The following is a 12,171-nucleotide window of genomic DNA, read 5'->3' as shown; positions in this document are numbered from 1 at the left end:
CACCTTATCACGTCTCTCAGACTGTAGGTAGAAATCATGTCTGATAGATGTCTGTGCTCCAGCCTGGCTTAGCACAGGTTCTGAGAGAGACAACTGGAGACAGAGAGAGGAGGGAGATGATCAGGGAAGGCAAAGCAAAGGAAGTAGGGAGAACAGAAGAAGGGAGAGGAAGAGAAGAAAGGAGAGGAAAGAGAAGGAAAGAAGAGAAAAGGAGAGGAAATTTTAAAAAGAGAGGAGGGGAGGAAGGAAAAACCTTAGTAGAAATTTGAAAGTTAATGAGTTAATATTAAAAACCAGTAAAGTTGGCTATACTTCATTTTTTAACTACTAAATCAAATCATATCTGCATGGAGTTACCTTCACAGCCTAAGAATAACTGAAGGTGGCTACATTTCCAGTACTAAGCCACTGAACTGGGGCATGTTCTAGGTACTGTGGAATATGCCACCAGTTCCCTAGAACACAGCTTGACACAGCTCAGCATCATACAGCTTTGCCTTTGACCACATGAATGAGTCAAGTGCTCTGTTATGAGAAAAACTTTGTGTTTCCAATAACAGTAATACAACAGTTAATATGTATTGACCACTTATTATGTTTTCAGTTCAGTTCAGTTGCTCAGTCGTGTCCAACTCTTTGCAACCCCATGAATTGCAGCACACCAGGCCACCCTGTCCATCATCAACCCCCAGAGTTCACTCAAATTCATGTCCATTGAGCCGGTGATGCCATCCAGCCATCTCATCCTCTGTTGTCCCCATCTCCTCCTTCCCCCAATCCCTCCCAGCATCAGAGTCTTTTCCCATGAGTCAACTCTTTGTAAGAGGTGGCCAAAGCACTGGAGTTTCAGCTTTAGCATCATTCCTTCCAAAGAACACCCAGGACTGATCTGCTTTAGGATGGACTCGTTGGATCTCCTTGCAGTCCAAGGGACTCTCAAGAGTCTTCTCCAACACCACAAGTCAAAAGCATCAATTCTTCGGCGCTCAGCTTTTTTCACAGTCCAACTCTCACATCCATACATGACTACTGGAAAAACCATAGCCTTGACTAGACGGACCTTTGCTGGCAAGGTAATGTCTCTGCTTTTGAATATGCTATCTAGGTTGGTCATAACTTTCCTTCCAAGGAGTAAGCATCTTTTAATTTCATGGCTGCATTTAGGCACATATAATGCCACATGTGTATGCTTTCATTTAAAGCTCAAAAACCCTAGGAGGTAGTTACTGTTCATTACCCATTCTACAGGGAGGAAACTAAGTCACAGTTGGTAACCATTAGAGCAGGGATTTGACACCCTCATCCCCCCGACCTTCTGGATCCTGTCTTACCCTCTGCTCTAGTCTATATTTTGTTTAAAAATACAGTTTGATTGAACTGCCTTTTTATACCCAGCCTGAGCTAAGATTGCCAAAGGACAAAGTATCAAACAAAGTATCAATGAAAAACTTGGTAAGAAAGTGTATAATTTTTAGCTAAATAGGAATACAAATTACAAAAATGGCATCAGGATCAGAGACCTCAGACCACCAAGTGAGGACAATTAGGAAGATAAGATCCTCTTGATCCTCTTAAATGAAGCAAAGTGATATTAACTACTAATTTTCAAATGATTACTTGGTAGTTTATAAACAATTGTTGTGCCAGTTGTCCTGTTTTAGGTTTACAAATCTCCAAAGCCGGTATTAAAATCTCCATTTTGCACATGAGAAAATTCTCCATCAACAAGGCTAAAAATTGTCCAAGCCAATCTGGTATGGGGAGCAAGAGGCAGCGGAGACCTGAGATCAGGTCTTCTCATGCTAAATCTTGTCTCCTTCCTCTTTGTTTCAACAAGTCATCCAACAGTGTTTGTGCTTCATGTATAAAAGTCACCTTGATTTCTAGACTGTGTATCAAATAGCATCCAGTTGCTCAGAATCTCTGATCTCCTAGCAACAGAGAATCTGACACCCCAAATCAGGCTGTCACCCTCTCGTTCAGTGTGACAGCAAACCAAGCTCTAGACTGTAATCCCTTAAAGGGAAAAGGCAAATCGGAACACTGGAACTCCCAAGCTCTCACGGGCCAGTATTAATCCAATGTACTGACTGCCTATCTTAGTCTAGGCAAGTATAAGGCTGAAATTTTTCTTATTACAGTCTAAAGTATCACTAAATTGAAGATGCTTGGATATAGTTGTCTCTAAGCTCATCCCCTTCCTGTCATCCTCTTTACTCCTGGAGCCTTTTAACTCAAATTCTCTATAATGCAAAGTAGAACTCTATATGCTAAATAAAGATGCCACAGTGACTTTTCCCTTGTTTACTACTCTGTTAAGGACTGTAAAATCATGCATATTTTTAATAACTATAAATGAAAAGTAACCTTCAAAAATTGTATACTTTTTAAAAATGATAATTAAAACAAAAGAAATACACCCAACTTTTTAAGGAGAAAATAAGACAAAGAAAGGGAAGGAAAGTGTGTCACTGTGGAGTGGTCACCCTGGGTGAGCTCATAACTTCTCTCCATTTTCAACTTGGTGTTGTCCAGTATGGAAAGGGCATGGGCTCCTTCATGAGATCAAATCTCAGTTCCAAACCAAATTGAAAAATCATCGCCACTCTCTGAACTTAATTTTCATTATCCAGGAAGTGGGAGTGATAATACACATTTCATGGATGTTTTCAGAATTAAAGGCATAATGTATGTGACCCAGGCTGAGTCTGGCCTATAGCTGATGTGACAAATGTTGATTGGGTGCAGTGCTGTACCTCATTTCCATAGTATGTTGTTCCTGAGATTTTCTATAACTAGAAACTTATTTTCCCTTTAAAAAAAATTTAGAATCTCTAACAGTCTATTTCTCCTTTCTGGAAAAGAAGTATGTTTACCTAGAAATGGCTATTTCCTCTTCAATCTGTTTCCCAGCTCTCTCATGAACTTACTGAGCTATAAAATCCTTAAATACACTGGAAGACCTACCACTTTAAATAATTGCTTTGTAATACATATAATCCAGATTGTTTGCCTGGCAAATCTAGGTGTTTTAATGCTCGAGCATCATCTTTACCTCCTCTTCACCAAGAGAATGAATCAGACCAGTCTAGTCCTTGAACTCTAAAAGAATAAGATTTAAAATAACTTGAGTGGATTTCAAAGAAGGAATGTACACAGAAGACTTAGGTTTGACCTGGACAGAAAGAGAAGCAAACCTGGACAATTCTTATCTTCTGTGGACTTGCACTTTCTGAACCTTGGAAATACCAGACTAACTTTTAAATTGAATGAAGTGAGTGACCTTGCTTATCTCTTTCCAACCTTTTGCTGTAAGCACCTCATCTCTTGGAATTTAAGTAACAGTGTAATGGTCACTTCAAGTTCAGGCTTATCCTCTTGTGTAGAAGTTCACTTCACAAAATGCAGTACCTCTAAGATGGCCTTAAAAGAAAAATGTTACCCATTGCAAAATTCCAAAGAGGTAGTAGGAAATCAGTATTTTTCATTTGGGGTTATATATATTACCTTGGATCTGAGTGAGGTAACAGCAAGATTCCCGTGTGCTCCGTGGTCTCCTCAGTGGCCCTAAGGAGACCTAGGACCATTGTCCTGACATGGCAGTAAGTCCTCTGTACTGAACCTCCTGTCTTGGTAGGAGGCAGGCTGTCCTTTGTTACCAGCTACTGTCCTCTAGGATCTTTCTCCCTATCTTCTCTATTTTGCCCCAGTGGCCTTCAAGGTTTCACTTTCTGTTTTGTTTGGTTTGCTAGCTTCTATTCTAATGATTTTGGTTCTCTTTTTTCTTTTTCTGGTAAGTAATTACTCTTGGAATATGGGAAGTTCACTCTCTAAGGGCAGTCTCCTGGAATTTCTGCTGGTCTTCCATATAAGAACTATGGACCTGAGTTCTGCAAGTATTTGTCTTGCTGGACTACAATTACTTGGAATGATTTATAATAAAATTGGCCAACATGGGGCTTCTTTGAAATTCCTAAATTAGTTTCCCTATGCAGGGCTTCCTGGTGACACAGATGGTAAAGAATCCATCTGCAATGCAGGATACCTGGGTTAGATCACTGGGTAGGGAAGATCCCCTGGAGAAGGAAATGGTTACCCCCTCCAGTATTCTTGCCTGGAGAATTCCATTGACAGAGGAGCCTTGTGGATTACAGTCCATGGGGTCTCAAAGAGTCCGACACGACTCAGTGACTAACACTTTCATTTTCACCCATGCAGTCAATTAGAAAAATGTAAAGCAAAAATGGAAGCATATCTCAACAGGCATTTTTGAGGACTCGGGAAACATAATAATTAATCCATTTCCCTCAGAGAAACTGCTCACAATTCTGTCGAAGGATTTCAGAACTGCAAATTCCTCTGAGGCTTCTGAGAGCTCTCTTTCTCTCTCTGCTCCTCTCTGTTCCTCTGAAGATTCACCACAATGTTTTCCTTGCTCTCCACATCTCTCTGAACTTTCTTTTTATAGCACTGTTGATTGATTATTACAACAATAATTGTAAGGACCTAATGAAAATGTCTATGACCATTGTGGTCATTTTGAATTAATGGCCCTAATTCTGACCCCAAGGGAACAAAAGTCCTCAGAGGAGTTGTGCATTTCTCCCTCTGTTTCTTTGAGATATAAATGTTCTACCTCATCTTCTCAGGGAACGCCTGTCTAGACCATCTCCAATTCATAAGACTGAAAAAAATGGAAAAGAGGTCTTTTAACTCAAACTGCTAAAAGGACTCTCTGGCCCAAACAGTCTCCTTAAAATTGCTTGTCAAGAGCAAATGCAAATCTTATAAGTCTTCCCCACACATAAAAGACTTCAGCCATCTGAGCAAGCAGATATAATTTGTTCCAACTGTTATTTATAAACTAGTGAGCTTTTTTTTTTTTATTATTGTACCTGATTCATGACTAAAGTTCTAAAATTCAAGCTATGAGATCTCTAAACTCTCTAAAATCATATACCTTCTGCATGATCACCTCTCTTTCTCCTCTGTGGGACATGGCTTTCTGGGAATGAGTCTCCCCAGTGCCAAGGGGGTTAATACTAATGTCAAATAACCAAGTGGTTGATCATCAATGCTTTCTAAAGAAACATGTCTATCAGAAGGGAGAAATTTGGAGAACTGTGAATGGAAAACCAAAATGGAGTCAGTATTGCTAAGAGAGCACTCTTAAATGGAGCTAGGAGACTATTAAGGCAGTGTGACGTATGCACCTTTAACCCTGGATGAAATCTGACTTTTTGGTCTGATGAAGTCAGCCACAACACCTGCCACAAATTCAAACTACTTATCAGACCTTTACCCTAAGATAACTTACATCAGTCTATTCATTTATCAGACCTCTACCCAGAAACAACTGTGATTTCTTAAGAACAGACATGTTCTGACTTGTGTCAGAGTCAATCACAATTGTCCCCAGAAAACAGTGATGACTTTTTATTCTTATTACCCCTCAATCTCTCTTTCCCAGAACACTTTTTCAGGGTACCCAAATCTGTCTCCAGAATTGCAATTCTTGAGACTTTAAATAGGCTGTATCCATGTTTATATGCAAACAAACAAACAAACAAAAAACAACAACAACAAAAAACCCACAGAAATCCTTAACAACTCACCATAAATTTTGTTTTCACTGCTTACAGCTCTGGAACCATGAGCCTTTCTTTTAACTTCTCTATGTCTCCATTTGCAAAATAGGGAAAAAATAATCTCTACCAGTAAGGACCAAATAAGACAACATATATGCAAATACTTTGCAAATCATAAGTCACAATATAAATAGTCCTATCTTATAAAAGATAGTAGCCTCAAGACTATTTGCCTTAACAAAAATTCATCTCAGAGAGGCCAGCTTATGAAATTTCAGGCATTTCTGGCTAGATTCTTAACCAAAAAGTAGTTTAAAGTAGGGGGATGCTAAGTCACTTCAGTCGTGTCCAACTCTGTGTGACCCCATAGATGGCAGCCATCACGTTCCTGGGATTCTCCAGGCAAGAACACTGGAGTGGGTTGCCATTTCCTTCTCCAATGCATGAAAGTGAAGTTGCTCAGTTGTGTCCGACTCTTCGCGACCCCATGGACTGCAGCCTACCAGGCTCCTCCATCCATGGGATTTTCTAGGCAAAGTACTGGAGTGGGGTGCCATTGCCTTAGAAAGTAGGGGGATGGGGAAACAGAATTCAGAGAAAGGAATGCATAAAAGAAGCATAATACTATCTCCTCTTACTTTCTCAATCATGGTATTTCAAACTTTACTGTCGTGACAAAGTTTTGGTAGAATCTGTGAAACCATTTATTGCAGGTTCAACTCATTTATTTAATTTAATTAAATAATTATTGAGCACCTGCTGTGGCCACGAGCTAGGTGCTACACACAATGAAAAGCCATGGCCACCGTCTCCAAAAAACTTCTAGTCTAATAGGAGAAAAAGCTATAAAAAGAACTATAACATAGTGGGGGAAGCTCTGGGCTTAGAGATTAGGAACTCAGGTTCAACTTCTTTATCCATGTGACCCCCTTTACCTGGACCATTCCCCATGTGCTCCTCCCCATCAGCCACCATTACCTTTTAATGTTTATCATCCTCTGATGCTCGGAAAAGTCTTTCCTGGTTTTTTTGACTTGGTCAATTCCTTACCTACAATCCTATGATAACCATGAAACTTTCCTAAGTATTATGTTGGCCAGTAAGTTCATTCAAGTTTTTCCATAAGATGTAACAGAAAAACTCAAACGAACTTTTTGGCCAACCCAATAAAACTTGTAACTGTTGGATTTTTGCATTTATTTGTATAGTGATCTGATGAATTCTGTAAAGAACCTTGATTTTACTATAATACTTCCTGCTCCTTGCCCTGCCCATGAGCTAGCACTATGGTTGACATACAACCTGTGCTCATCAAATTTATAAAAGGAGGAGGAAAGGAAAGAGACAAAAAGGAAGGGAGAGGGAAATCCTGACTGACATTTACCAGGTTGCAAAGTTATTGTCCTCTCTGTATCCTCATCTCTAAGATAAAAATGATAATGCCATTTTCCAGGGCTGTTGTGAGAATTAGGCGGATGCATGTTGATGTATGGCAAAACCAATACAATATTGTAAAGTGAAAAATAATAATAATAATAAAGAAAAAAAAGAAAAGCTTCCCAAAGGAGGTAGTACTTATGAATCTTTTATAAGAGAATATGTATAAAGTATTTGCCTAACATAAAAAAAATAGCATAATCAAGGAGATGCTGTTTTGTAAAATGTAAAGAGAATTGCACTGTAATAGAAGGCAGACTTCAGAAAGCATTATAGCAATGAGACTTGAAAATACAGAGCTAAAAAAGAATGAAGGAAAGGTGATTAATTTCTTCCAGACTTAGGACAGAGAATGGATCAACAAAGATTGAATAGACAAGGTGATTTATGGCCCAGGAATGAGTAGGTTTAATAAGTAGAGATAGAACACCTACTCTCTGTATTTACTGTATAGAGAATGTCGGGATGAGTGCATGCAAGTGTAAATGAGTTGAGTCCTCTCCAGAATGTCACTCAGTAAGAAGAGGGATTGCTATCTGTTTTGTTCATAGCTGTATTCCCAGTGTCTATAACAATGCCTGGTAGACGATTGGTACTTGCTCAACAAATAATGAATGAACAAATAAGTGAAAGAATGCATGGAGGAAATAGGGAATATCAGAAGAAATGCATGAGTAAAATCATGGACAAATTATCTGGTTACCTTAGAAAATGTTACTGATGTGGGGAGCCTGGGTTTGGAGAGAGGAGGCTGGAGAGGAAGAGGGAGGGGAGGAAATAAGGGATCCAGGAAACATCATCACACATGCTGGTGGCTGATGAGCATCCGGGGGTCTGGTGGACCGCAGGTGTCATTTGCATGGCTGATTTGTGGGATTTTGAAGTTTTCAAATTAAAGCCCCTACCTTTGACATCTTTAGGTGAAACTGAAGGGAAAATGTTCCCCCATGAAAACATAGAAGTGATATGCCTAGAGTCAGGCCTAATAGTCAATCATCACAAAGTTTTCTGCACATTGTCTTTGGCAACATGTGACATACAATGACAATGAAGGAAAAAACTTATTTGTGATTATAATAGAGATAAAAACTACGGAAATCATCAGGATCATCTGAATTCAAAACACCAATGAATGTAAATCATGTTATTTGCATAGAAATGTGGCATTGATACAAATATTGGTTAAAATTCAGGAGTAGATGGATAATGAATAAAATGCCACTTTTAAAATTATAAAATAGAAATGTAATTACTCTTATCATTTGGAAAAAATCTCACTCTTTGAGGCACTTAATAAGAGGAGGGGAACAGAAAATAAACTAGGTGCTAAAGACTTCCAGCCAGTATATCACGTTTACTATTTTTTTTTCCAGTTAAAAAAATGACTACCTAATCAGTATCTAGGATAATGATCTGTAATCTTACCAGTGTGAGATTGATGATAAATACCAAGTACTGATTTTTTAATAACACAAAAAAACAGACATACAACACATTTTCAGGTAGGAGTCATCCAGGCTTCCTTACTGGGAAATCTTTACTGTTCAGCTATTATAATATAATTCAAATAATATCTTTCTTAAAGTGTCATTTTAATGCAAATAACCCAACAGCAGACTTTTAAACTTCTGGCTCCCAAAGCTTATTTTTATCTAAGACTCACATAGTAGAAGTGTTTGAAATAATTGAGTTCTTCTCTAATTACATAAAGACTAATTTAGCACCTCATTTATTTGGAGAGCCTCTGGCATAGCAAATCCATTTAAAATGACTCACAAGAGCAGGTAATTAAAAATTAAGGTTGAAATCAAGATGAAAAAGGCAAGATTGAAGGTGGTTTCAACGGCTCTGATTAGTTGAAGAGGACAGTGAAATGAGAGAAAGCCTTTCAAAGAGTTAGGGGTGGAGTGACGGAATACAGTTTCCTGAGGCACCCGTGCCTTTTTGGACTTTCCACTCTATGTTCAGTTGCAAAGCCAACACACAACTAGGAGAAGGGACCTGATTGAGTGTAGATGAGTGTTGGGGATTCCTAGCTAAAGGGTATTTTCCTCATGTATTCTGTCCTACAAGGAAATGCTTATGGCTAGTAAGGGAAGGCAGAAAAGGCAATGTCACCCCACTCCAGTACTCTTGCCTGGAAAATCCCATGGATGGAGGAGCCTGGTAGGCTGCAGTCCATGGGGTCGCTGAGGGTCTGACATGACTGAGCAACTTCACTTTCACTTTTCACTTTCATGCATTGGAGAAGGAAATGGCAACCCACTCCAGTGTTCTTGCCTGGAGAATCCCAGGGACGGGGGAGCCTGGTGGGCTGCCGTCTATGGGGTCGCACAGAGTCGGACACGACTGAAGCGACTTAGCAGCAGCAGCAGCAGCAGCAGTAAGGGAAGGACATAGCACCCAGATGAGCAAGGCCATTATATGTAGATGCATCTAGGCTACAGCAAGCCCTTTTGTTCAGTAAGCCTGTAAAGTTGCTGGATAAAAAACACATACACACATAAATTGGTTCACAGTGCTTTTCAGGTCTACTAAATCCTTCTACATCTCTGTATAATCATTCTATTAATTTTTTAGTGTTTGATATTGAAACTCTAACTAAAAATCTAAATTTATCTACTTTTTAAAAATTGTAATATATAGTGGAAATATATTCTGTATATTTTGTACTATAACTTTATTCTGTATTTTCCAATTCTCCTGTAAATGTGTTATCATATTTTCATAATTTAAAAAGTAAAAAAGAAAGAGAAAAAAGTATACACAGACACACAAAACAATCTCTGATAATGACCAAAGATCATTTACAATTTGTAAATGAGAGTGATCAAACCATTGACATTTTGTAAATGGCTTTTACAAATGTAATCTCACTTCATCCTCACACCAACCCAAGAGAGAACACATGCTTTCACTAGTTCCATTTTACAAAGAGAGAGACTGAGATCCCAAAAGGTTAAGTAACAAACCTAAGGTGTCACTCCCTACTTTGACATCCACTACAATCATAATTTTAAAAGGAATACCCTATGAATCAGATTTTCTTAATGAAATCACATCACATACAAATTATTAAATTTGTGGTAAATAACTGTAAGGCTAAGATGGATCCGGAGGCTGGACCTCTAGCCACCGCGTGCCTTGTGCTCATCTCCCCACAGCCATCCCATATCAAGATGTTCAGGAGAAAGGGCTGCCAGGTAGAGAACCAGGGACACACTCACCGTTGTCCTCAGCAACACGACATCTGCCTCTTGCAAGGAGCAAGGGATGCAATTTGCCCACACGTGCCAAGCGGGTTTCCAGTAAAACACCAAGGGAAGGATCCCAAAGGAGAAAATGGATCCAGCAAGGCAGAGGGTTTTCCGGCAACTCTGAGTCCGGTAGCCAAATATCTCCTGGGGCAAAACCAAAATAAATCCAAATATTAGTTAAGCACAATAAACAACAAATGAACAAGCTGGAATTTTGCTGATGAAACTGGTGGGGGGACATGCAGAGTGTGAAGAAACTGAAGAGGTTGAGGGGAGAACAGAAGAACGGAGTGAGGGCTTGAGAAAGTGGAGAAAGATCCCTGACAAAATTCTTCATAAGCTGTGATTTCAGACTTCCAAGAAGTTGTATTCCAACTGGGGAAATTCGATTTTTACAATTTCAGCATCTGGCTACCCTGAGCCAAACACTATACTACATGATACATCACCTTCTTTAAGTCTCCCAAGCATCCTCTGAATAGGATAATATGACCCTCACTTCATAAATGATGAGGCTGAGCTCAGAAAGGCTGAATGTAATGATTTGTCCAAGATCACGGAGCTGGCAAGTTCTGCTGTCAAGATTCAAACCCAGATTCATCAGCCTTCTAGTCTTGAACTTGATCTACAACCTTCACAGATGTGACCATGAGCCATGTGTGAGACAGCAGCAGTGAATGATTTCCCTAGCTGAGACCAGCAGCTTTGTAGGAAGAGCAGGGATGGAACGGGGGGAGCTGGAACCAGGCCTTGAGTTCAAAGTCAGGATTTGGTGAAACTGTTTGACAATGAACAACTAAATCTCAGCTTGCCTTTGGGGATTTGGGGTAAAGACAACTAGGCCTTTCCACCCTTCTCTCTTGTTTAGTAGCAAAAAGAATTTTGTATTAAGGGGGGAAAACCATATAACTTATTTCAACTCCTGCTTATTGAGCAGCTGCTATGTGCCATGAGGGAAATAGAAGATCATGGAGAATGCAAAGATTAACAAGGTAAGAGTCTGACCTCTAATAAATTTATAATCTGGACAAACTTTTTCCTTCCAAGCAAAGCCTGGGACAGAACAGAAAACCACCCCTGAAGTTTATGGTCTCTATGCCACAGCGATAGCCCACAAAGCCATAGGTATATCACATATTAAGTATAATAACTAAGGTTGAGAGGAAGGAGCATGTCTGATTTAAAAGCACATTCTCTGGTTCAAAGCCTAGTCTTTGGTTTACTGGGTGTGAGGTTGAACAAGTAAGTTAACCTTTTAATTTCTTACCTTATCACCCATAAAATGAGGGTGGTGACGGCACCCACTTCCCAGGGTTGCTGTGAAGTTTAAATGAGTTACTATGTGATTCATGGGGTCGCAAAGAGTCGGACACTACTGAGCGACTGATCTGATCTGATCTGATGTAAAAGTGCTAACATGAGTAATTAATGCTGCTGCTGCTACATTACCATTTCCTGGAATATAGACCCAAAATTCCATTGGAAATTTGACATAGCTTACAGGCATTTAGAGCTAAGAATTCTTGGTATCAACTGTTCTACTTTTGTTAGAATTGCCTGGTAGGAAAAAAGGGGATCTGGAACATGCAACTTTAAATCCTCCAACTTTCCTGTCTCAACTTGATAAAGATATATTAGCAGGAAAGTTCTGTGATCCTTGGCTGAAAGCTGCTTGCAGGTGTAATTACTGGGTTCCTTTCTCTTATTTAGCAGTGCACACAGGTGCTGATAGCTTCCTTAGGTAGTGTTCACCTCTGGAATGCCTTTGATAAAATGTTCACCTCACTGCAGAAATACAAGCTCTTGACTGACTTTGCAAAGTAGAATGTCTATCCTGACATAAATACTCTTCTGTCCCACACTCCAGTTGTCGCTCCCCAGATGCCAAA

The 12,171-nt window shown here is 39.5% G+C and overlaps 1 protein-coding gene across 1 annotated transcript in view; it reads right to left on the bottom strand.

Moving 5' to 3' along the window:
• Window positions 1–12,171, bottom strand: part of ATP13A4 (ATPase 13A4) — a 128,353-nt gene that overhangs the window by 72,093 nt on the left and 44,089 nt on the right. Inside the window, exon 3 of the mRNA XM_055570095.1 lies at window positions 10,253–10,426. Within this exon, the coding sequence (XP_055426070.1) occupies window positions 10,253–10,426 (174 nt within the window). The remainder of the gene's footprint in view (window positions 1–10,252; window positions 10,427–12,171) is intronic.

The sequence above is a fragment of the Bubalus kerabau genome, chromosome 2, assembly GCF_029407905.1.
Source record: "Bubalus kerabau isolate K-KA32 ecotype Philippines breed swamp buffalo chromosome 2, PCC_UOA_SB_1v2, whole genome shotgun sequence".
In the NCBI taxonomy this organism is placed as follows: Eukaryota; Metazoa; Chordata; class Mammalia; order Artiodactyla; family Bovidae; genus Bubalus; species Bubalus kerabau.
This window is presented reverse-complemented; position numbering and strand designations above follow the sequence as displayed.